Source organism: Cheilinus undulatus, linkage group 18 (assembly GCF_018320785.1).
Source record: "Cheilinus undulatus linkage group 18, ASM1832078v1, whole genome shotgun sequence".
Taxonomy (NCBI): Eukaryota; Metazoa; Chordata; class Actinopteri; order Labriformes; family Labridae; genus Cheilinus; species Cheilinus undulatus.
The window spans coordinates 38,125,739-38,150,827 of NC_054882.1; the positions used below are offsets into that span (position 1 = coordinate 38,125,739).

Sequence of the window (25,089 nt, forward strand, 5' to 3'; positions counted from 1 at the left end):
GGCTGCTGTATAGGTAATAGGGACTGATCTCACTGTTAAATGCTTAATAATTTTGGAAGGAAGTAATATTTTTACAAGAATATGTTAATTAGACAAAAATATTGATTCTATTTCAGTTTATTTCAATGCCCCTACAGCATTGGTCAAGAAAAAGCTGGCCTTTATAAAAATGGAGCTGATGATCTCTGCTACAGGGGGGACCCTTTGTATGGTAAAGTTTGTAAACCCCTGGTCTAGAGGAATGGATGTATCTCAAGAGCACAAAAACAAACCCAAAATTATAAAAAGAGTTTGAATAAAAGTCAAACACTACCTCCATGGCCAGCTGAAGTGCCTGCTGTGTGTGTGGGTACGGAGGAGACGGTCGGTGCATGCTGCTGGCCACTGCATTATGGATCTTCAGCGCTGACTGGAAATCAGACTGAAAAGCAAAAAGACACCAATATGGTCTGTAAGATAGCATTCAAATGTTGCTGACACATTTAGAACATGCAAACACTTGCAAATAAACAGCTTTGAATAATGGGATCAAAGGGTTTTGTTTCTCTTTTATAAGAACTTTTAATTTGTTTTTAATTTGTTGACTGAGTTTTTTAAGAAAACCTTTTTTTGTTTTGAATATTTGCAGCTCCCTTGAAAAGAACAAAAGAAAGTGGCGGTTATGATGACCATTGATAACTAACCAACCCTGCAGAAAAGAAACCATGTTGGCACCTCACTGATGATTGAACTGGAGCTGAATCTTCAAGTTACATCTGTTATTATCTATTCTAACAGGAAACAACAGAAACTGACAGTCAAATATTTGTTGCTAAAAACAAATTTGGCTTCTAATATGAAGGACAGCTGTATGTTATTTAAATGTTCAATGTTTCTTAAATAAAAGTCTCCAAACAACTGTTTTTAATTCAGTATAGCTGACTGTGCTGACTAATAAAACCAAAATAACATAATTTCTTCTTCTTTCTTAGGCGAACTGAACTATCCTCATCTTATAAGACAGTGAAAGTGCTTAAGAGTAGAAAAAATACAAGCAAAAAAGAGTTAATTAATTTATTAAAAGATCCATGATGCTTGGTGGGATTTGCTGCCTAAGATGACTTCATAAAAACAACATTCTATCACAAACATACCTATGATCGGACAAAGCTGTGGTTTACTGAATGATGCTGCATTGTGTTGCAATAAAAGTGATCCTGGATCAGTTTGGAGCTGCCTTGCTGTATGGCTACAGTCACATGTCTGTGCACACATTATTTTTCTGATCAATATAAGCTTCTTAAACATTAGTTTCTCTGCCACATGCTTGTCATGATCATTCAAACCATGTTTTAGATCTTCACAACAGAAAATTAAGTTGTTACTGCTGTGAGACATTTGGACAAACATAATATAAAGAGATTATATCTGAGCTCATAAATGCTACCTGGATACCAACAGTAATTCATACACCACAATGCTTGGATGTTGTTTTTGTACTTGACAAAATAATCTAAATACATGTTCATGACAGCAGCCATATACAGGGAGCAGAAACAATCCAGGGACATTTATCAGGGTGACTACACAAAAATATTTCCCCCTTTACTTTAATACTGAGAGACGACAAAAAGCATAATAGAGGTTGTGAGGCCAGCATCATCACATGTACAGAGCCAGGGTCTGATGAAGGTGATGATGCTGTTTGGGCTGTGATGGTGGTAGGGTAGGTAAGGTAGAAATTGTCTGTGAGTTGGCATGGTTGGCTGTGAGAGGTAGCAAGGAGGGGGCTTGCTCTTCACGCTTGAGATCCGTGGTTCTCAACTGGTGGTGCATTTGTAGAGTTATCAATTCCCTCTCAAAGTCTGAAGTACAACTTATGCAAAAGACAGGAACATTTGTGGAACAATATATTCCAAAAATGTCCTAAAAACTATCAGAAAAATGGTCCTAAAGCAGAAACTTCAATTATTAATGTGTTTCTGACTAGTCCCTTATGTAAGTTCCTGCTTTATAAAAGAGGGAAGGGGGTAAGAAATCAAAGCTACCTCCACTGAAATGCAGATAACAGTTCTGATTTTTTAAAAAGGTTCTTGTTTTGGGGGCTTTCTGTCACCAGACAAAGGGAATATCATTCCAGGAGAAATCCTGATTTATTTGTAAGCTTTGGGAAAAAAATATCTATAAGAATATCTAACACTAACACAAAAGACTGCCCATCAGCTGATTCAATTTCAGAAATATTTTACTTTTTCATCTGCTCAGACACACGCCTCCAGGTTTGTAAATCCCTTCTACTTTATGAGCCAGAGAGTCTTTAAAAATACCACAACTACATGTTGATGTAGGGACTTTATACTATCTAATTCCTTTTATATTACCTTGTTTAATAGTGCAAGAACAAGCTCAATGTCATTCTGACTCTGCTGGTCGGATAAGCAGCCACGGACCTGCTTCAGTGACAGCAGCAACTCCTCCAACTCTGCAAGAAAATACACATGACAATGTCAATTCAATAGTAATCTTATTTAATGTACAAACCCAAATTTCAAAAAAGGTGGGACATTGTGTATAACGTGAATACAAGAAGAACACAGTAATGTGCACATCCTTCTTGAACTATTTTCAACTGAACACAACACAACACAAACAAAAGATATTTAATGCTGAAACCGATAAACTTTGCTGTTTCTTGGAAATATATAACAATCTAAATTTAAAAGGAATTTAGAAGCAAAAACTCAACACTTAATGGCTGTAACCTTTGACCCCCTCAGGAAGTGCTGATTTAAAAATTGTCGTTATTCAGTGATGGATATTACAGTATAGAAAACAACTTTCCATTAACACAGTGCATCTCTGCATCTACAAATATAAGTTAAGACTAGGGCTGGGCAATTAATCAAAATCTAGATTTAGTCGCAATATGTCCTGGTACAATTTTAAAATTGCAGAGGGTGCAATATTTAATTTACCTGAAACCTGTTTAATAATACCTGTACAATACCTTTTCTGATGCAGAGCTCTACACGGAGCCCGATTAGCTGGCTAGCTGTAGTTAGATGTTTTCCAGAGTTACTAGCCACACTAACTTTCCCTAGCCACAATTATATTGTTGTAAAATAACACGTTATATTACTAAGGCTGGCTATGGCACGCTAAAGTTTAGCAGATTTACAGTCTTTTGAAATGTAAATGAACACTCTACTTCCAAATTTCAAACATTTTCCCTTGTCCAATTAAAAAAAAACACAACTGACTCACAGATATGTGATGAAAGCCCTTGCATCTGTGCCCTGGATTAGCCACTTTGCAGTTATATTGGGAAATTATTTGCAAATCTGACACATAGCCGATAAGGTAATTCACAACCACTGGTGCAGTGCACAGGTAGAGTGAAGCATAGGTTGTGACTGATATATTTAACCTGCCAAAGTGGTTGGAATAACTGTGGTAGCTGCCACGGCTGAAATCCCCCCACATACGGCAGGTTGGCAGGTGTGAATGTCAGGTCCTGGCTCTACATATCATTCAAACATTCAAGTTTCAATTTTTGTACAATAATTTGCAAACTTTCCTTCTTTTTTGTATATTTTTTTCTAATTAAAAATGAGACGGATATCAAACTATTATTCCTTTCAATATAACAATTCATATTGAATTGAAGAAGTCAAAATGATCACAGATATTTTTCAAAATTTTTCAGCCTTGGCTTAGTCTACCAGATATTGTGTATGTTATAACACATAATTATATATTGCTTGTTTGTTGAAAAGCTTAAAAAATAATTGCATATTAAACCATAATTGCAATATCTGCGGAAAAACAATCACCGATAGATTATTTTCCCAAATCGTTCAGCCCTAGATAAGACTCCACTACTAAAAGCCAAAGCCAAATATTGACCACCTCCAGAAGCCCTGCCCACTTCTCCAGGCCTTCTGAGATGTACTGACCTAAAGTAGAAAAGTGTGCTGTAGTCTGATGAGTCCAACTGTTTTTGGGAATAGAGGCTGTCAAGTCCTCCAAGCTTCAGAGGAAAAGGACCTTCCAGATTATTATTAATGCAAAGTTCAAAAGCCGACATCATTGATGATGTGGGGTTTATTGGTGCCCATGGCATGGGTCACTTGCACATCTGTAAGGGCACCATTAACACTGAGAGGTACATATAGGTTCCATCCAAAAGACTTTTTCAAGGATGTCCCTCCTTATTTCAGCAAGACAATGCTAAGACACATTTTTGTTTACAACAGCATGGTTTCACAAGTAAGGAGGGCAGGGCCTAGACCTGTTGTCCACTAAAAATGTAAAGCTTAAAATCCAACAATAAAATCACTATTTTCTTGAGATATCAACATGTAAGAATTCCACTCTCAATACTTCAACACTTAGAGTCTTCAGTCCTCAGATGCGAGTTGTTAGAAGAAAAGCTATGCTCCTGTTCTAACTTTTCTGGAATGTGTTACAGGCCTCAACATCAGAATTTGTGTATATTTACCCAAAACAACAAAATTAATAAGTCTGAATATTGAATACCTCATCTTTGTGCTGTATTCAGTTAAATGTGGGTTGAAAATTATTTGCAAATTGCTGTTTTCTGTGAATATTTACATTTACAGTCTTTTTCAGAACTGGGGTTTGTATTTTACTATTACATATTTAAAGCAAACTTGGGCCCTATTTACATATTTGGTACCTATTGTCAGTGAGGTACAGAAAGCTTCAAATTACAAGGCTTCATTGGTTCAAAGAGGAAATATGTCACATTAGGTATCCTTGTTTTTGCCACTGACAGACTAAGGCTGGGCTGGATCTGAGTACAACTGACCCCAAAGTTGGTCAATTTGAATACTGGTGCACCAGACTCATACATTGTGCTCTAGTCCAGCTAAAGAGGTTGTCTTCAAGTGGACTCCACTCAGACACAACTCATGTACCTTAGCACAGTCTTTGGGAGATTAGTCAGCAAGTAGAGCAAAAAAGGTAATTCTAAACGTCTCTTGGCTCTTTCAGAAACATTGTACCTGCACAGCACTAGTCCAATAAAATTCATAGCAGTCATTGTACACATTGACATCAGCTAACTGAAGCATTTTTAGACCTATTTGTCATTTAAAACCAAAAGAATGTGAAAAACAAAGATGGCAGTTTGAATTCCAGCTGCATATGCCTTTAATTCGTGTGCAATGACTCAGTCTCATTTCCTCGTCAAGCCTTTTGTTCTACTTTGTGTGTTTCTGTTTGTGTTTGTGACCACCCCTCACTAAGTTTTAATTAAGTCGCCCTGAAGAGCCTCTTGTGTCCTTCTCTCCCTCTCTGAGGAATTCCCTCCCTGATGGCCGACACGTCTTACTTGCATTCCTCCTTGCAGACATTTCACTCTGGCTGCTGCTTTTTCTCCTTTCTCTCTACTTCAGATCATCTTTCAACTCCAACATCCCTCTCACAGCTACCTCTTTATCATCACTTTTCTCCTGAGAGCTTCTCTACACCAATAATCAGCAGTTACAATCTAATCTACACGTTTGTGAATGTGGGTTTGTCTTTTACCGAGCAGTGCGTGTGTGTGCTGGCTGCTGAGTGCTTGCTGCGGTGTGTCTTGGAGGAATGTGGGGTTGTCGATGCCGATGTGAGGATTCTGGGAGAGCTTCCTGAGCCGGAGCGAGGCGTTCAGGTCCAGCTGCCGACCCTCCTCCTCCCTACGACGACGAAGATCCTCCTGAAACACAGACAGGCACATAAGCACACCATATGTTATAAAATACACAGATAACTTGCACAAGAATGGACTCAAATTTGTAAGTGCCAAAAAGTTTTTCTCAATCAAGCTTCCTTTACAAATGCATTTTTATAATATGTGGCTTTTTTCTTTGCAAATTCCATCTCTTGAGACAAAGAACACTTAAAATAATTCAAATAATAATAGTTTAAAAAGAGTAAGAAGAGACTGATATCTACAGCTGATATATCAGCTGCACATACGGGCAGTATACATCATACATCTCTCTTAAAAATCAGAAAATGCACAACTGCACCATCAGGTATGTGACTGCCTAGCATGCCACACACATGGAGGCCCACTGTGTACCCTGAACATTATGAATGAAGCCCAGAACATAAAACAACCACCAGACTCTCTACTTCCCCTCTTGTCTCTGAGCTCAGCTTGATTCAGACCCTATAATTATATCGGATATCAGTACAAATCCAGTAGCGTGCATCCCTAATTTATTTGGCAAAGTCCACAGTTTCTGTGATGCTTTTTTCATCTTTTAGTACTATTGGTTTTCTTGTGTGCAGAGTTTGCACATCTACTAGCTATAATATGGTAGCTGAACTCTCAGGCTGCTGTTACTTGTCCTTACCGAGGAGTGTTCTCAGCCAAACCAGCACTACAGAAGGTTTATTTACTTTACAATATATTCCCCATTTTTGTAAATGCAAGTTTATTACAAAATGAGGGGGGAAGTGGTTAAAAGTGGTGCCGACCCCCACTGGAGGGGTTTGTTATTATGTATTCCAGCAAGTTCTGAGTAGAGCTATCCGTAAAACACAGTACATGGGGATGAATTTACAATTGATTAAAGACCCTGTAAAGTGAAATCCAAAATTTGTGTCTTAACACACTAGATATGTTGGAATATGGTTGCTGTAAACATGTGAAAACACTGAAATCTACATGTGACTGAATTCTGGATTCAGACCATTAAACATTTTTTCACCTCTAACCTGGCTGGGTTTAATTTGGGTGCGGCAAATGTCTGGGCTCATGATGTCATGAGCCCACAGAAGGGAATGACCCCGCCCCTCTAACACTACAATATAAAATCACAGAGCAATTCATCTCAGTACAGTCTGTTGTTAGCTGATGACACTACCTTTATTGAAAGTTAACAGTCAGTTAAATGGTGTTATTTTTTGGTTTATTGTGAGGTAAATACATGTATACATGTTGCCCTGGTATATAAGCCACAGCCAACTTTTTAGATTGGACTGCAGCATATAATAAAGCCATGGTGTTTGTTGCATTATGGGAACTGTAGGATACAGTGTTTTGGAGCTTGACCTATGCATGGGATCAAAAATCATGACATCTTATGCCCAGTTCAGACTGAAGCTTCTAGATGCATTGAGACTGTTTTAGAACACCACAGAGGACAGTAACAGCTTTTAGTAGCTTTTTTCACGTAAGCATGCATGCTATTTCTGCACAAGTAAGGATGACTCAATGTGTGAACACTGGGGGCGAAGAGATTCATACCTTGCAACTGGTTTAATCTTTGTGCACTTAATACAGCTGCTGCAGACTCTGTGTTTGCTCTTCCCTTTATACACTTATAATGTTCAATCACATCTCAGGGCTCTGAAGCTTCGTCCACCATCTGTGATATGTTGTCAACATGTGGTTCTTTTTTTTCTGCCACGTATTGCCCCTTCCCCCCATCCAACAGGGACAACCTTTTTATACAAGTCATGGGAACTTAACTGTAAAGTCAATATTTCAGGGACATACAGTCTTAATATTTTGGGAAAATTTTTGGGAGTGCATGTGTGAAATAGTGCCTTGGTCATTTCTACATTTTGTTGCAGTGCCCTCACTGATAAGCATCACAGTACAATTGTCAAAGTTTGTCAAAGTTTCACTATGAGAAATTTGACGACTGCTATCTCTAATAGTGCATAATATCTTTTAAATGTAATAACTATAGAAAGAATCCTGGACGAAACATATAAGTTTATAAGGTACATGTGCAAAACAATGTAAGACAACTGAACTTTAGTGAAGTACAAGCATCGATTTTATTTGATTTCAGTTTTATTACGGTTCATAACATCTATTAGTGCAAAGACAGACTGCTGACACTGTCCATTTGTGTAACAAAGCACTCTGGTCTTTGTTTTATCTCTATTTGTCTGTTTTTATTTGTGTTGTACGCTAACTTTAATACAATAGGTTTCTTTGACTGAATAATTAAGCTGTTCATGTATATTTGCTGCATCTCTAACTTTAATCAAAATATGTAAATATTCTTGGGTTCTTACCTGATGTTGCCGTATCCGCTCCAACTGTGCGGACCTTCGGACCGGTAGCGTTCGACTCCCAAGCTCTCCCGGACAATCGACGGCCATTTCCCTGTGCTGTTGTCCTCCTCTCAGATCTTCATCTCCTCCGCCGCCGCCGCCTCCTCCTCCTCCTCCCTCCCCAGCAACATGGCCGTTCAGATGGGAGGTTGTCATCCCTCACACACACACACACACTAGAAGTCTATAGAGTGTGTGATTATGAGGATTCCTGGGATGTTGAGGGGTGTATTTTGTTATCTCAGGTAGGTTTATGAGGGAAGCTCAGTAAACTGGGCGGCCATGATACCTTCACCTTTGGAGAGAGCAGAAATAAAGTAAGACTGTTATTGTTTACTGTTTATTACTTATGTGCTGCACTGAGTGTCATTATTGTGCTAATGTCTACACATTGGTTATTTATGGGGTTGATGGGACTATTTCCACTTTACATCAAAACTGTACAATGTTTGGATGCTCTAAACGATATTATGCTGTCTTCCAACAAAACAAAACTGACAGATGAGTCTTCTACATTATAATGCTAAGGGACTGTAAAGCAATATTACAGCGATCTTCAATCCCATTAATGACATAATAACAGTTTTTCATCTCAGTGAGGATTGATAAAAATAAAAAAAGATGGCAGAAAGACAGGAAAGCAGTGCTTCCCACACATATAAGCTACACTATCCAGGTACAGTCACAGCTGACAAAGTGTTTTTTTTTTCCAGAAATGTATTATCTTTATGAAAAAGTAACTAAATGATAGATTACTCGAATCAGACCAGTAAAACCAATGTGTTATGTTACTACAACTACAAATAATTAGAGTACTCCAAGAGTAGGGTTGGGTATTGTTTGGGATTATTACAATACCACTGCCACTTTGATACTTTAAAATGGTTCCAGTGCAAAAACAGTAAAAAAAACAAACATTAAAAATACCTTTATTATGGTAAAGGTAGCTCTAAACTTCACAGTGAACAATAGAATAAATCTTAGAATTAAAAACACTATTGTGTTAAAGGCATGCTGACCTGTGCCCACTTTCCTGCATGTCTCCCCTCTACTCTCTCATCCCTGATTCTGACTCTATCCGCTGTGCCCCTCTCTAAATAATGGCATAAATATATATCTAAAAAGACACTACGAACAGATTCACATAATTCATTAAAAGGGATGACGTTTTCAGTTGGTTGACTGGTTGGTCAATAAACCTTAATCTGACCAAGATCATCTTGGTCGGACAGTGGAGTGTTGCAGACAGAGTCCAGGTAGAGAGAGGCACACAAAGTGAATTTTATTTTCGGACTATTTCACATCAGTTACAGTCTAAATCACATAGAAACAAACCATCTCCAACTTGACACAAAGATGCAGGATGTTTTTAATGAAGTGGCAATGCTCAGTGTCTCTGCTCTGCCCTCTGTCTTGCAGTTTGTTTAATTCACTGGGTTGCAAATACGTTGTATTAAGCCCCTTACCATCTTATTAAAATGTTCACGTTAGCATTAGTGTCAGTTACAGACTGATAGCAAATAAACACTGCATGCTGCCTGATAAATTGCTTTCCTATAAACTCAACCCTTGACTCTTAACAGAATTTTTGAATGACCTTTTTGTTTTTAGTCTCCTACATGCATTCATCCAACTAGAGTGTGCTAATTTCACATAAAATTTTGGACTACTTGTTTGTTACTACTTCTTTTTGTTTTTGAAGTACATTTAAATGAAATACTATAATAACAATACATAATGATCTTCTGCCTGTGTGCACACAAACTTCATTTTTTCCTTGCACAAATCAGAGCCTGGGCCCCCAAACAAAATGTTTAGATTCTGCCCTCCTCCTGAACTAATGAAGACGCATTAGATGAGTTAGATTAACAGCCAGCAACAGGACAGAGAGTTCTGTTGATGGGACAGAGAAGGCAACATCAACAACAATAGCAGAGAAGGAAATTGACTAAACTTTCACCCAGGTAAAAGTCAGACAACTTTTACACTGCTCTGCTTAGAGCATCACTGCCTTCTTTCTAGGGCTGACACCTTTTGACCAACCATCTGACCAAGATTCCTGTTCGCACACGCATGCTAGAATGAAACATTGAAGTGTGCAGCTGACTGACAGATGCAGCAGGAGAGAGAGAAGAGCAATGAAGGCAGAGAGACACACAAAGTGATGTAGAACATGTTCTTTTCGAATTGTTTCATAGTGGTTAGGCTGTGAATAACTTGAAAACAACAGGTCTTAAACTCGACACGAAGATGCAGGCTTTTTGTAGGCTACTGAAGTGGCACTGCTGAGTGTCTCTGCTCTGTCCTCCGTCAGAGCCCCAACTCCTGTGACCTGTTTGATTCATCGGTTAGTAAATACGGGGTGTAATATTACCCGTTTATCATTAGATTAAAATGTTCACGTCAGCGTTGGTGTCTGTTACAGGCAGACAGAGAGCAAAGAAAGAAAAGATGATGTCTCTTTGTCATTAAGTCACAACCAGCTGACTTCTCCTTCTTCACCTCAGTACACAGAAATTATATGATTAAAGGCAGGTGCACGCTAAGGCCGAACAATTAGCAAAAATAATCTAATTGTGATTTTTCCCAATATATATGCTATTTAATACAAATGCAATTATTATTAGGTTCCTCAACTTGTGCAATTTTTAACATATTCAAGCAATAAATCCTTCTATATTATAATCTACATTCTGTCAGGAACACTCATCACACATTTAACTATATTACAGCAAAATGGCTTTGCAGTTTTACTTGGCAGAGAAGGCTCTGCTCTAAAGAAGCTCCCTGGGTTAGTCAAGCAGCATGCTTTGACTTTCCACATGGCTAAAAACCCCAATATGGATGCATACATAAATGACGATGTGTATTGTAAACAATTAATAAATTTCAGAAGCAATTAATCATAGTAGCATGAATCTGAATGTGAGGGTGCAACAAGCTTTAATCTATAATGGAGGTGGCTGGGGTGGAGGAGGTGAAGCTGGCTTGCCCACTGTTAAAATAGAATGAGCTAGTTATTTTTGCTCATATTGCAAATTTGATACCAGTTGCTTTATTGAAGGGGGATGAGCATTTTTATGTCACTCATTTTGACTAAAACAAAACATACATACATGAAACACAAAAAGGAGGATATTTTAAGCCATTATTCTAAAAATTGACACTTGCATGTTTGCATAATGTGCATAAAAACTCTGCTGCTGCGTAAAAAAATAATGTATTAAACTGCTATTTTGACACATTTCACGTTAAAGAAATACTGTAACTTCTGTGATTCTTAGGCCATATTGCTATTAAATCTTATTTGCGATTCATTGCCCCGCCCTAGTGCACAGATTGTCTCTGAGTCAGCTGTTATTTTAGTACAACAGAAAGAGGATAAAAATAATCAATAGTGCCTCAAAAAGCTTGTTATGTTGATTTTTAAGGTCATCCAGACTACCACAGGGTGCAATGAGGAGCCTGTTACGGATTAAGCCACTGGTTTTTGTGTGGGTGTAATTTCAGTCAAACAAGACTTTCTTTGGTTGACTAAAGTCCTGCTGCTTTCATTTCTTTAAAACATTTCATACTGAGACTGATAAATCAGAAAGACAAATATAGAAAGACAACGGTAGAGCTTAAAGTCCCTGCATGGTCTGATCATTTATAAATGATCTTTTCTGTTGAGACAAGCTCACCGACAGACCATGCAGTGCACTGTTCACTCATTCATTAACAGCCTCAGTACATCGATGATCTCCCCCTCCCTCCCTCTGCTATGAATATAAACCAATAATAGTCCATCCAGATCATCAAAAAGTGGTGAGTTTCTGCAACAGAATCAAAATGATGGACACCATCAATACTATTTTTGCACTCTAATAGTGGCATGCTGTAGCATGCTCAATTGAATAAAAATATTACAGACAGCAGGTGAAAAAAGGCTTCTCTGTACCATAGACCTCCCTATCCTTGTGCTGCATGTCATCACCCATTGCTTTGGTTGTATGAAGAATAACCTGACAAAGCGTCTGGACAATTTTATTCCCATTTTCTAGATTAAAATAGTGCTAAACTGTTCTTTGTCTGCAAGATGCTATGAATGCTATCAGTTTGACATTGTTTACATGAGGTTATAGAGCACCGTGACTGCAAGGCAGAACTCATTAAGAACAGCTAACAGATTAGATGAAGTGTTTTAAGTGTGGGCTTGAACTTAAGCATTAATTAGGTGCTGAGGACTAAAGCGTCTGAATTTAACCATTTAACCATCAAATCATACATCCCTAATCGTGACAGCTCTAGATCAAAACTGTACAAACACTGGCTGTTTGACATGAATGTAAACATGCAGAAAATGTCAGCCTCCCCAAACTACACAGAATTTAAACAAAGATAAGAGATTATACAAAATGCACCACATGTCCAAAATGGTTCACTTGTTTGTTTATAAGCTTACAGGTTGACTGACTTTGCTGTTATCCTGTTCACTCCCAGTGTGACCTAGTTAGAGCGCTAAATTAGTAACTGGTTTACAGGCTGATAATAACCATAAGCAGTGGGTTATGACATATTAGCACTTTTTCAGGTGACTGACTACTTCATAAAATTAATAATTTTTAAAACTTTCTCTAAAATCTTAGTAATGTCTCCTCTATGTCTGTTTTTAGTAGTTCAGAGACAAAAACGTCATCGCAGCCCCCCACTCAGCATACATAACCATGACAACGGCTTTGTCAGCAGCCGGGTGGTCCCCCTAACGCGCACATATACGTAGAGAGGTGGTGGGAGGGAAAATACATGGATGAGAAAACAGAGGGAGGGACAAGAGAGGGCGAGTGAGGTAGAAATGAATACAAAGGGAGAGAGAGAAGGTAAAAATAAACAGGTGAGAGACGGATGCCTTATCTTTTGGTGTCACAACAACAACAGCCCAGTGTTTGATATGTTATCTACTACCAGCAGGACTGAACACACACACTGAACACACACACACACAAACAGACACACACAGCAGAGGTCCCATGATGCAGCAGTGAGGAATGCCAGGCGGCCCTGGGAACAAAATTCCTCTGATGGGGGAAGGGAGTGTGTGAGCGTATGAGTGTGTGGGTGTCTATATATCTGCGAGAGTGATAAAACACACATTCACATCTCAGAGTATTTGACCTTACTTCCTATAGAACAACACAGACGTGTCATCTGTGTAACCACACAGAAAGTCTTTCTTTAAGGTACAATATGCCACTGTTTCTCTTCTGTTTGGGGTGAGATTTTGTATTTTTTCTGAAAACATCCATTAAAACATTTAATGGTTCCAGAGTGTGCAATAAAATGGTCTGTGATCTTGTGAAGAGATAGGCTAAAATGTATTGATGATCAGCTAAAGCACAAGAATCCACTTTTCACCTGTTCTAACTTTGCAGCTTTATGTTTGCTCAACCCTTCCCTTACCTGGACAGAGAGAAGATTCATGGCTGATAGTGAAAATGAAACTTGATATTTAAGAATTCTAACAGACCTATGCAGAAATGCTTCGTGCTTTTCTAAACCAACTGAAGTGCAATAACCATCAATTTGCACAATCTGCACAAAGTTTGCAAACTTTTATGTTGTTGCCGAGAGAAAGCCTCGAAAACACTCTGCTAAGACTGAAACAGGTGAGATCAGCCACAAAGTGGTCAGGGGAGGTGAGTGCGACAGAGGTAGATCTAATCCTGTTGTTACAAGTTATAGTTGATTTTATTATGCTCTTTCAGTGTAACTTTGAAGTTTATGAAAGAACAAGGAGACAAACTCCAGTCCTTAAAACAACCATAAAACTTTAAGGAATGAGGATGAAAAAAGGAAAGACTTCAGCAGACATGGGTCATTTAGTCCTGCGAAAGAATCCACTAACTTATTCATACATAGGCTGATACTTTCAGCAGATATTTACATCTGATATTTTGGTTGTAAAAAGACGGATATATCTGGATAATATCAGCCACTACTAGTGGTTTACTTTTTCATCTTATATCTGCCAATAACAGCATGCAACCTTAATGCTGACAGTTCTTGAAAAGATAGGAGACGCTCTGGATTGCCTCCACAATAGGGATGGGTATCATTTGTTTTTTTTTTCTGATACTGGCGCTATGTCAAAACTTTTTATACAGTGCCTGAATCAATACTTCTGAGAGGAAAACAGTGTGTTGAGAGCGTCTTAGTATAGTAAATGATTCACAGAGATAAGAGGCCAGATGAATATAGGATAAGAAAAGAAAACCAGTGTCACTTAACACATAAATCACACAAATTCCACAATGACTTTCTTGTCTTTCATTTGGGGTGGCGGGTTATTGAAGGGGTATCAATATCTGCATTGCAATTTGGTCCAGCATTTATTGGATGTGCTGGCATTTGTACCATAATGGTACCAGACTTTGATACTCACCCCTACGTTAGACCACTTTACATGCCTGTGTTCATATGAATCATGGCAAAGACCACCTCTTTCAGTAGACTCAGGCACAGAGTCCAAGTATAGTACACTTGAGTTCCTTTTTACCAAAAAGATATAGACTTTGGGGTCAATTGTATTTAAATCCAGGTCCAGGTTGCTCATGTGAAACAACCCAAGTATGTAAATTCTGCTGTCAGGGGAGTTTTAACTAACACAATAACAAAGGCTGGTGTGGAAAACTACAGGGAACTGAAGCCCCACCCCCATCTTCCAATGAAAGCCAACTTCAAATTGTCCATAGATAAACTGAGTCCTCAATTCAAAGCAAGTAAACAGAAAAGCTGGGCGGAGCTGAGCAGAGGGCTTGGTCTCTACTCAACCTGGAAATGCCTAAGAGACCCTCAACAGCTGTGTTAGGGGGATGAGCATGGCCAACTGTGCTCACAACAAATGGAAAGAATAATTGGGGTCAATTACAAGAAAGCAACACAAAACATGAATGAGATACAGCAACAAAACAGCAGACTCCAGTAAGGGTTATTAGGTCTTATGTGGCAGTCTTTCACTTAACATCCAGTGTTTCCATGGCAGTCATATGCCATCATGACAAGACACATCCAGTTACAATTAGAAAAACCAAGGATTTCTCTAGCCTTAAAAACTGTAAGAAATATTTCAGGTAATGTAGAAACTAGGGCAAAACTATTTTGGAAAATAATCTAATTGCAATATTTTTCTAATAATGTGATTGCAATTTGATATGCAGTTATTCCTTAACTCTCTTTTATTCCTGAACAAGGGCTGAAAAATTCTTTAAAAATATCTAATTCTGATGATTTGGACTTGTATTACAAATTGGATATAATTGCTGCACTGAGGGAGTTTTTCTCATTCTCATATTTAATAAGAAAACAGAACAAAACTGAAGGTAGGATTTTTTTATAGACTTTTCTAAAAGCATTGGCACTTAAATGATTGCATGATATGTCATGCATCTCTGCTGATAAAAAAAGTTTTAAACTGCTATTTTGACACAAATATCCGGTCAAAGCAATACTGCACCTTCTGCGATTTGAAAATTGTGGCAGGCCATATTGCAATTTAATCTAATTTTCAATTAGCTGCCCAGCCCTAATAGAAACTAAACTTAAATACATCTAACACAGGAATAGTAATTCCTTTACTTACATTTTTCAGTGATAAAAGTTCTGCATATTATACTCTTAAGCTAAAGCTTGTTTTTGGCACATTATTTGCATATTTTTAGATTTGAAAACATGGCAAAATATATTTTCTTCTACTTCTTGTACTAACAGTGTAAAGTGTCACTAGGATTTTATTAGACAACCTCTCTGGCATTTGATATTTTCTCTACAAGTCTTTAAGAAGTTGACCAAGTCTGAAAGATTCAAAGTGTCTTAAAAAAGAAAAGAAAAATATACATGTGTCAAAGTTGAGTTTGATAAAATGTTATATCCCTGCTGTTTGACAGTACCATCCTCTACTTTATGTTCATATTGTCTGCAATAAAGAACAACCTTAACCAGATCCCTGTTTTTTTGTTTTGTTTTTTTTTTTCGTCAAATTGTTCTTTAGATGCCTCAGGTCCAACAGAGAAATGTTTCCCACCAGGAGAGCAGCATAATCTCTGAGAAATCTACTGGAAACTCTTGCTGGACATACAGTATTATTGCTTTTACTAAAACAGCTGTTATCCGTTCTGTCTTTTCATAAAATTTGATTTGGTTCAGAGGCATTAATTTCTCATATGGTAAACATGCTTTTCTTCTAACTACCTTTATCATTTACAAGGCAACATAAGGGAAAGATCAAACCTTTTCAATCTTGTGCATGAATTCTAAAACACAATCTACATTTAATGCTTGGATTGAGACATTGAAACTGACCCAGAATGTATGTTTGTGATTATGTTATGCCACAGCACATTTTCCAGTCTTCTCTGGGGAAATTTTATCACAGCCAGATGATCAAAAATAACATGCAAAACCTGGGAAGATCAGCAGGTGAATAGAGAGAAACTAGTATGTGATTGAGTTTCTAACAGCCAGACAAGCCATAAAACAGAGATAAAGACCCTTCAACTGAGGAGTCAGTGTCTGAGTTAAGTGCAGGAGGATTTAAGCAGCTCGTCTGGAGGGTTAACCTCCCTCCTACAACAACAAACATCAGGTTGCTTACACACTCTATGAGAGAAAGAGAGAGACATAACAACAAGGGAAGAAGCTCATTCAGAGGCCTAAAGCAAGGAAAACAACCAACCGGAAACCATCCTGAAGGAGTACTAGCTCCTAAAATGAGATATAAACAAACTTAATACCACTCAGCAAGAAGCATGGACATATAAATGCTGTGTGGTGGTTAAACTTATTCAATAAACAAAAATACTTATATATCAGCAGGATACACAGATTGGTCGTAAAACTGCAACTTCTATTTGTAGTAGAGTTGTTTGAATGCCAAAACCATCACAATTAGCTCTCAATGTATCAAAAAATTTCAATAATAGTGCCAGCAAGTTTTACAGTCAATGCCCACATCTGATACCACAAAAACACCCCACACCAAGAAAAAAAAAAATCATCAAAAAACATCATTATTTGTGACCTTTGTGTAGAACAACAGACCTGAGCCAGCAGGATGCAATATCAGTCAAAAAGTGAGCAAAATGTCTGTGATCTTTTCCACACATATTAGGGTTTTTCAACTCATTTGAAGGTCTGCGGTACTGTTACACTGTTGACTTATGTATGTCAATTTAAATATTTAATGGTGGCGAGTGAAAAAAAGCAGTTTGTTGATGTAAATGTTTCAGAGAAATATCTATAAAAGAAGTCAACAGTATATGGTCTAGGAAAAGAAAACAACTTCTTTAGGTAAAAGATTCAGCCACAATCACCACAAAGTCTAGTGTGTTCGCTGCACTGTTATGCCTATTTCTCAATCTAAAAAGTTGACTGTGGATTATTTACTGGTGCAACTAGTATACCAGATAAAGTGCTGAGACATAATTACTGCAAGTGTGTGTCACACACTGAACAAACCTAACATGACTGAAAATTGAGATGAGGCCCTAGCACTTTTAAAACACAACTAAAGCCACGGCCATGTACTATGGATGTTCTGATACCATTTTTTCCTTCCCGATAAAATTCTGATACCAAGGTATTGGGTATCGGCCAATACAGAGTACTAATCTGATACCAGTGTGAACTTTCTGGACTGACTGTGCAGACTAGCAAATTATTTTAGACCAATATTTGACTCAGCAAATAGAATCATGATGTACAGCGTCTCTGTCATCCCACTGTTGTTTTCCTGCTGATTATTGAGTTTTACTCCTAAATATTAAAATAACAATAATACAGGGGGCTGCATCACAGGCTCTCTCTATCTCACTACATATTTTGCTCTATCCGGGCAGCATGACGTGATTATAGAACAGCCTGCAACTGGCTGACAGATCCTCACAAAGACTACACAATATGGCAGTTAGCAATGCGTTAGCATTTGAGCAGTAGTAAACAATCGTAATTCAATTAAGTGGATAAAAAGGACGTTCAATGTTGTATTTACTGGTGTGGATCTAATAATCAAAGTCCCCAAAAGTCACACGAGCTCCAGGCTCGCTGAAAATGCTGTTACAAAGGATTCAAAGGCATCAGTAGCATCAATGGGAAAGCACAATGGCTAGCTTCAAGAGGAAAAACAAGTAAGAGGCAATGATTTATGGTTTATTTTACTTCTGATAAATTGTGTCACTTCTTGTCGTGTACGACAGCACTGGTCTGGAAGGCATTTTAACGATCACATTCAGAGAAAAACTGTCACACAGACCATTCTTTTCTGCTGCAGTGGGTCCTTTGCTTCGGATGTATTTCCGATACTGGTATCAGAACCAGAACAAGCCTACCATATAGTCTTTTATATCCTCATATAGCCTTTAAAATATAGTAGATTTGTTCATGTTTTGACCCTCTCTGCTCTCACATACAGAAGGCTTTGTAAAAACAGCAAGAAGTTATGGAGGGAGATAACAAGCCAGCAGGTCTAATAGTCTAACTATGCCATCTGTAATTTTGTCAGTGTCTTTTGCTGTGCTTACTTCTTTGTTGTGTAATAACAGTTGGCACACAGTTACCAGGATTACCACCACCTGTGGAATTACCATGTATGGTTTACTTTTTTCTCCATTATGCTTGTAAAGAACTCTGATTCTGCAGGACAGACACATATCTAACACAACACGACTGAGAGCTATCAGATCAGTGGTTGTGGGGAAAATGCTGATTTGTTTTTTCGCACCCTGTTTGGCTGGAAAAGCCTGTTTTCTGTCTGCAGCTGTTTCCAACTGGATCCTTTAGACCAGGTACTTGGCTAAATAAGATTTTATCTGAAGAAGAAACACACACAGATGATAAGCTATGACCCAAACTCCCCCTCACACACACACTTAAACACCATCTGCTGCTAAAGCTTACCCCCCGCTGTGCATGTATCAATGTGTGAGAACTCATGTGTGTCTTGTTGAGGCAACAGTTCCAGGAAAAGCTATGGAAACAAAAAGCTCTTTGAATGAAGGGAAAAATCTGCAGTGATGCAGCTTTACTCCTCCAAAATCAAAGAGCTGTTCATCTGAGTGTGTTTACCTCCTGGTTAGTTTTTCTGTTTCTTTTACATTAATTTTCTGCATAAATAACTTCAACCTCCAAATGCAAATTTCTGTTTCATATTTGGTTTACGGTGATATGATAGTTTTGGAAAACTGATGACAAAATTAAAGTTTGGGGCTAAATTTGGCAGTAAATTACAGTACAACTGGACTTTGACTAGGACTTGGTTGTATGTTATCATCAATTAAAAAAGGAGCAGAATCCTGGTGTAAACTTAATAAACAGAGCAATCTCCAGCCTGTTGGCTATCATCTACATTTCCCTCCAAATGTATCAGAACAGTGGGCCCAATTACTTTATTTTTGCTGTAGACTGAAAACATTTTGGTTGGACATCAAAATATGAATATGACACAAGAAATCAACATTTCAGCCTTCATTTCCAGTTGTTTGCATCTGGATCTGACACACCACTTTGAAGACATCACTATTTGTTTGAACCCACCCATTTTTCATGTGAGCAAAAATATTGGTACGTGTGGCTGAGATGTGTGTTTTGTTGCCCAGGTGTGTCCTATTACACTGATTATTCACACAATAAATAGTGCTGAACGCCTACACTCAGTTTCAGATTTGGGTTTTGCCTTTGCAGACTGTATTTATAGTTAGAGGTGGAACCAACATGAAAACCAGAGCGCTGTCTATGGGTAAAAAAGAGTGATTGTGAAGCTGAGAGAAGGTGTAAAATCAATTAGTGCCACTGCAGAAACATATGGCCATAGCCAGAACAACCATTAGGAAAGACCTGAGGAAGAAAGAAACCACTAGTGTACTTGGTAATAGATGTGAGTGGAGAGACCCAGAAAAACAGCATCAGTTGACAACAGAAACATTGTGAGAGCTGTAGAGAAAGACCCTAAAACAACTGTTAGTGACATCAGCAACAACCTCCAGAGGGCACGAGTGAAGGTATCACCATCTACTGTTCACAGAAGACTACATGAACAAAAGTACAGAGGACACACCAGAAGATGCTAACCACTCATTAGCAAGAATAACAGGAAGGTCAGGCTGGAATTTGCCAAAAATGTACAGAGACAAGCCTCAAACTTTCTGGGACAAAGTTTTATGGACTGATGAGACAATGATGAACCTTTACTAAAGTGGTGGGAAGACTAACATTTGGAGAAAGAAAGGAACAAGCTCATCTGTGAAACACAGTGGAGGTAATGTCATGGCTTGGGCTTGCATGGCTTCTTCTGGGACGGCTCATTAATCTTCATTGATGATGGAACACATGATGGAAGCAGAAATGAACTTAGAAGTCTACATAAACATTTTATCTGCCAATTTAAACAAAGGTGCAACCAAACTGATTGGTAGATCCTTCATCATGCAGAAATATAATGCCCAAAAACACACCGCCAAAAGTACAAAGGGGTTCATCAGGGGCAAGAGGCTGGAGGTTTTAGACTGGCCGAGTCAATCTCAAGACCTAAACCCTATAGAGCATTTTATCTGCTAAAGAGGAGACTGATAGGAGTATCCCCCAAAAACAAACAACAACTGAAAGAGGCTGCTGTGAAAGCCTGGAAAAGCGTCATAAAAGAAGAATGCTAAAGTTTGGTGATGTCAGTGAATCACAGACTTGATGCAGTTACTGCAAGAAAAGGATTTGCAACTAAATATTAAGTCTTATTCACTTTAATCTAATTTAAGTCTGTCTGTTCCAATACTTTTGCTCACTGTTACAAATAAAGATATCTCCTAAGTTGTTTATCCCATCCAGATGTTAACACCTGGAAATAAAAGCTGAAATGTTGATCTCTTCTCTCATATTGATCTTTTGATGTCAAAACCAAATGTTTTCAGTTTTCAAAAAACTGAGGTACGTACCGAACCGATAACACCCTTAATGTTTAGTCTTCAAGTCTGCAGCTGATTGTTTACATTACAGCTGTATATGTACGCCGCAGTGTGGGAGAGTCAAAGGAGTCACAACACAGCACACTTTTGTTTAATTTGATCTGATTACACTCAGAGGGCTGATCATGTAAACATAATTGTTGAAGGTCATTGGATACGGTTGATAACATTTAAGTAACATAAAAACAAGCAACAAGTTTGTATTTACTTGATTTGATTACAATTTTTAAAACAAAAAATGCAGTATAAATTGAGGAAAATATGACATTTTCTGTCTTTCCATAATGTTCAGCAGTTAAGGATATGACACTGATTACTCCCAGAAGTCCCCTCCATTTAAAATCAAATGCAGTGATATAAACAGGTAAAAACACAGACTGAAGCAGATTCACATCCAAATTTTGTTTAAATAAAGTTCTTATGAAGGTAGATAAAGGTTTAACAGGGGTGTGGTGATTGCTGTCTTGATAGCCCATTATTTCCATTTCCTCCTGCAGTTGTCAGCTGTGAGAAGCGAAACATGACGTAAATCAGGAATGAAGTGTGCATGAAGTGTGAATGTTTACTGTACAGGATTATCTTAGTGTGGAATTTGTTTCATCATGTTGTGTAACAATGAAAGCTCAAACTTCCTTTGGGCAAGAAAAACAACCTAATATATCCATCCTCAACAGCAGGTGCTTTACATAATTCTATTTCTTGGCAAAGTTCGGCGGTAGCAACGATTAATTAATAGTTTCATTTTCTCCTGCTGTCAAGTGGTTAAGTCATTTTACTAAGTGATTTAGTAAAATGTTGTAACTGAAAAGAATGTGTAGTGTTTTTGCAGTCCTTTAAACAAACCAGAATTTTGTGACAGCAAAATTCAAGCGGTGAGTGTATGTTTTGAATGTCACAGAGCAGAAGCAGAGCCGCCTCTTATCTCGACTTAAACAGAACACACTGAAATACACACATGGGCACACACACTTAAAAAGGGCTGTACTACCCTGTACCAGACACAGAGTTAAAGAGCCAAAATGAAGGAGAGAGGAAGGGAGAAATACAGACATAAGCTGGTCTTCTACTCAATGTTTCAAAAGATGAATTGAATTCATAGATTCCGACAAAGTTTCCACAGTGTACAAAAACTATGACATTCAATGGGACCGTTATCAGCTCTGAAGTCATGGTGTTATAATAAAAGGAAATATCAATAGAATTATCATCTGTGTACCACACCCCTCAGAGACATCAAGGTATGTATGCTCAGTCTGTTTAAAATAACACCCATCTAAGATCACGCATCTGTTTTTAAGGTGAAACAGCCTCATACATATGGGTAAGCTTTAACAATAGCTGCTCAAGAAGACGTGACCTCATGCCCATTGTTTCTGTAGGCTGAAGCAGTTTCACTGAGCATTTTCTGAGTGGTTTCAGGCCATCAGTCAAACAGAAAACACTAGATTTAAGCTCACTGATGTGGCACAGTCAGGAGTAAACCTGAATTTTACCTGTGGTGGATTACAATCACCACCAGGCGATAATTTTAGCCTTGGTATTAGTCTGATCCTAATTTGGTGGCACAAAATGATTGTCAACAGTCCAGCTTTGAGTCTCTATCAGGGAGAGAGAGAGAGAGAGAGAGAGAGAGGGAGAGAGAGAGAGAGAGAGCATTCCTGAGAACAGAGGACTTCTGTATTTTTCTGGCCGGTCGCCCGATCTGCCCGTCCTCACCTCTCTGCCTCACTAGCACAGTATGTGTTCTTAAAAGTCAGCTGTGACCCCGTCACCATAGCGATGCGACCTCTTACCTGGCAGCAGAGCCAATCTAAAGGTCAGTTTAGTGTGAGAGTACTGGGCTATTTACACACTGTCTTATACTATAAACCACATGGCTGCACCTGACTCAGAGTTCTGCTAGTCGATGTACAGTACAGACATTCAGATTCATTTGGCTTGGTGCAAAACCAAACCCCTGCATCAGCTACAGCATTTAATCTCTCACACCTGCAGACCTTAAATACTTTCCAGAAGACTACAAGTCTTCAAAGTCATGCTGACATCATGCAAACATAACTCTGAATCTTGATTTGTCAGACAGCTTGTGCTGTCACAGCTCACCAGCATCTGATATCACTTAACATCGCAAAACAACAGATGAGTCGCTATCCACACGGCATTCATACTTAACTCAGTCTCCCTTAGTAACTATAACAGCAAGTGCTTTAAAGATTTATTTTTGGGAGGCTTTTGGCTTTATTTGAAGAAGATAAGACAGTGGATAGCATAGGAAATCAGGAGGAGAGACTTGGGAAAGAGGCCATAGGTTGGGTTCAAACCAGCGCTGCTAACTTGAAAAGTCAGTTTCCACCAGGGGCACAACCCAACCACTTCACCATCTGTACCCCATAACTGGTGCTGTAATTTTAAAGGAAGAGAAACAGAGGTGCAGTACTCTGTATGACTAGGGCTGGGTATTGCGACTGATTGTCTGAAACTATTTCATTCTGATGCACAAGTCTTAGTCCCAGTATTGACAAGCCTTTGCTGGCAGTGAGCTGAATGAAGCCAACATTCAGCTAACCCTTGATGCCCCAAGGGTTTTTATTTTAAAAGTAGATACTGTTAGAGGGAACAGTAAGGATAAATACATGAAGACCATTTGTGTGCACACAGAAGCTTGGTGCAACCCTTGCTTAAGTTTGGGTACCCCAGTAAAAGGTCTGAATCCACCCCTGTGCTTGCAGCTACGTTATGTTACTCTGGCTCACAGGGACTCAACTTTCACTCAGGTTACAGTCAGAAAACGTATCGTAGATGTATGATGATCTTTATTTCACGGATGAGACAAGCTCATCAAGACACTAAGGATGCACTAGGGACACACAATACTGATAAAGGTGTCAGCAGATACTAGCTTGGAAAGTTACTTAACGGTAGGGCTGGTCAATTAATCACAAATTAGATTAAATCGCAATATGGCCTGCTGCAATTTACAAATCATAGAAGTTGCAATATTTCTTTAAGTTGAAATGTGTCAAAATAGCAGTGATTATTCACATTATGCAACAATTTAAGTGTCAATTTTTTAAAAATGGTATACAAGAATCCTCCTTTCTGTGTTTTATGTATGTTTTGTTTTAGTCAAAATGAGTGATACCCATTAAGAAATGGGTATCAAATTTGCAATGTGAGCAGATATAACTAGCTTATTCTGTCTAATACTGATGAAGCTTGCCATTAGTTAGTACCCCCAGCTGCGGCCAGCTTTTAAACTCATGTTGTTGTGCATCACAGTACAGCCAGTGGTGCATGTTTAACAGTTTGCCTTTAAATGTTTTGTATGAATGTGCACGTGTACACAGTATACAGTGTTACTGCCCATTCCTAGCCGATACCAATATCAATACTGACATAAATATAATTCAGACCTTTAACCTCAGTCCTTAGAACACACAATTTAAAGTTTAGGATGAACAATGAAACAAACTTCAATCCTTTCAAGTCACTTTAAAGTTTGAGAAATTAAGATAAATAAAGAAAAATACTTCAGCTGTTGCAGGTAAGTTGATTCTGCCCAAAACTCCATACACTTATCTGTACATAAGGCTGATAAACACTGCTGGTGTATTGGAAATGTTCATAATGCCTATACCAAAATCAGACAGGCAGCCCTTTTGTGATGTCTTTATTGGGAATGCTTATAAAGAGGTGATGATGAAATTAAGATTAATAACACAGCCCTGGTAATGACACTAAAACCACCAGTATTCATGCTTATTTCTTCCTGGGACTAAAGGGAATTCTTCAGGTTTTGGAGGCAGCCTCGAGAGGAAAATCAGGGCACTGTAGTCTTTTTTGACTTCTCTGAGTCATTTTTCAAAACCAGAAGTTACTCCTTGCATGACAAATACTGCTTTTCCTTGTTAAATCACATTAAAACAGGTGATCCGTCTCAGCTATTACTTATTCTAGTTTTGAAATCACTTTTTTAATGGAAAAAAGGTATCATAAACCCTCTTATGAAGACTCTTCTATTTATATTTCCATCCCATCT

The 25,089-nt window shown here is 38.3% G+C and overlaps 1 protein-coding gene across 1 annotated transcript in view; it reads right to left on the reverse strand.

Annotated features, from left to right (window-relative positions):
- Positions 1-25,089, reverse strand: part of pals1a (protein associated with LIN7 1, MAGUK family member a) — a 51,199-nt gene that overhangs the window by 21,162 nt on the left and 4,948 nt on the right. Inside the window, exons 2-5 of the mRNA XM_041812259.1 lie at positions 8,026-8,359; positions 5,533-5,701; positions 2,361-2,461; positions 314-421 (exon numbers count right to left, since the gene is read on the reverse strand). Coding sequence (XP_041668193.1) covers positions 314-421; positions 2,361-2,461; positions 5,533-5,701; positions 8,026-8,220 — 573 coding nt within the window. The 5' untranslated portion in view covers positions 8,221-8,359. The remainder of the gene's footprint in view (positions 1-313; positions 422-2,360; positions 2,462-5,532; positions 5,702-8,025; positions 8,360-25,089) is intronic.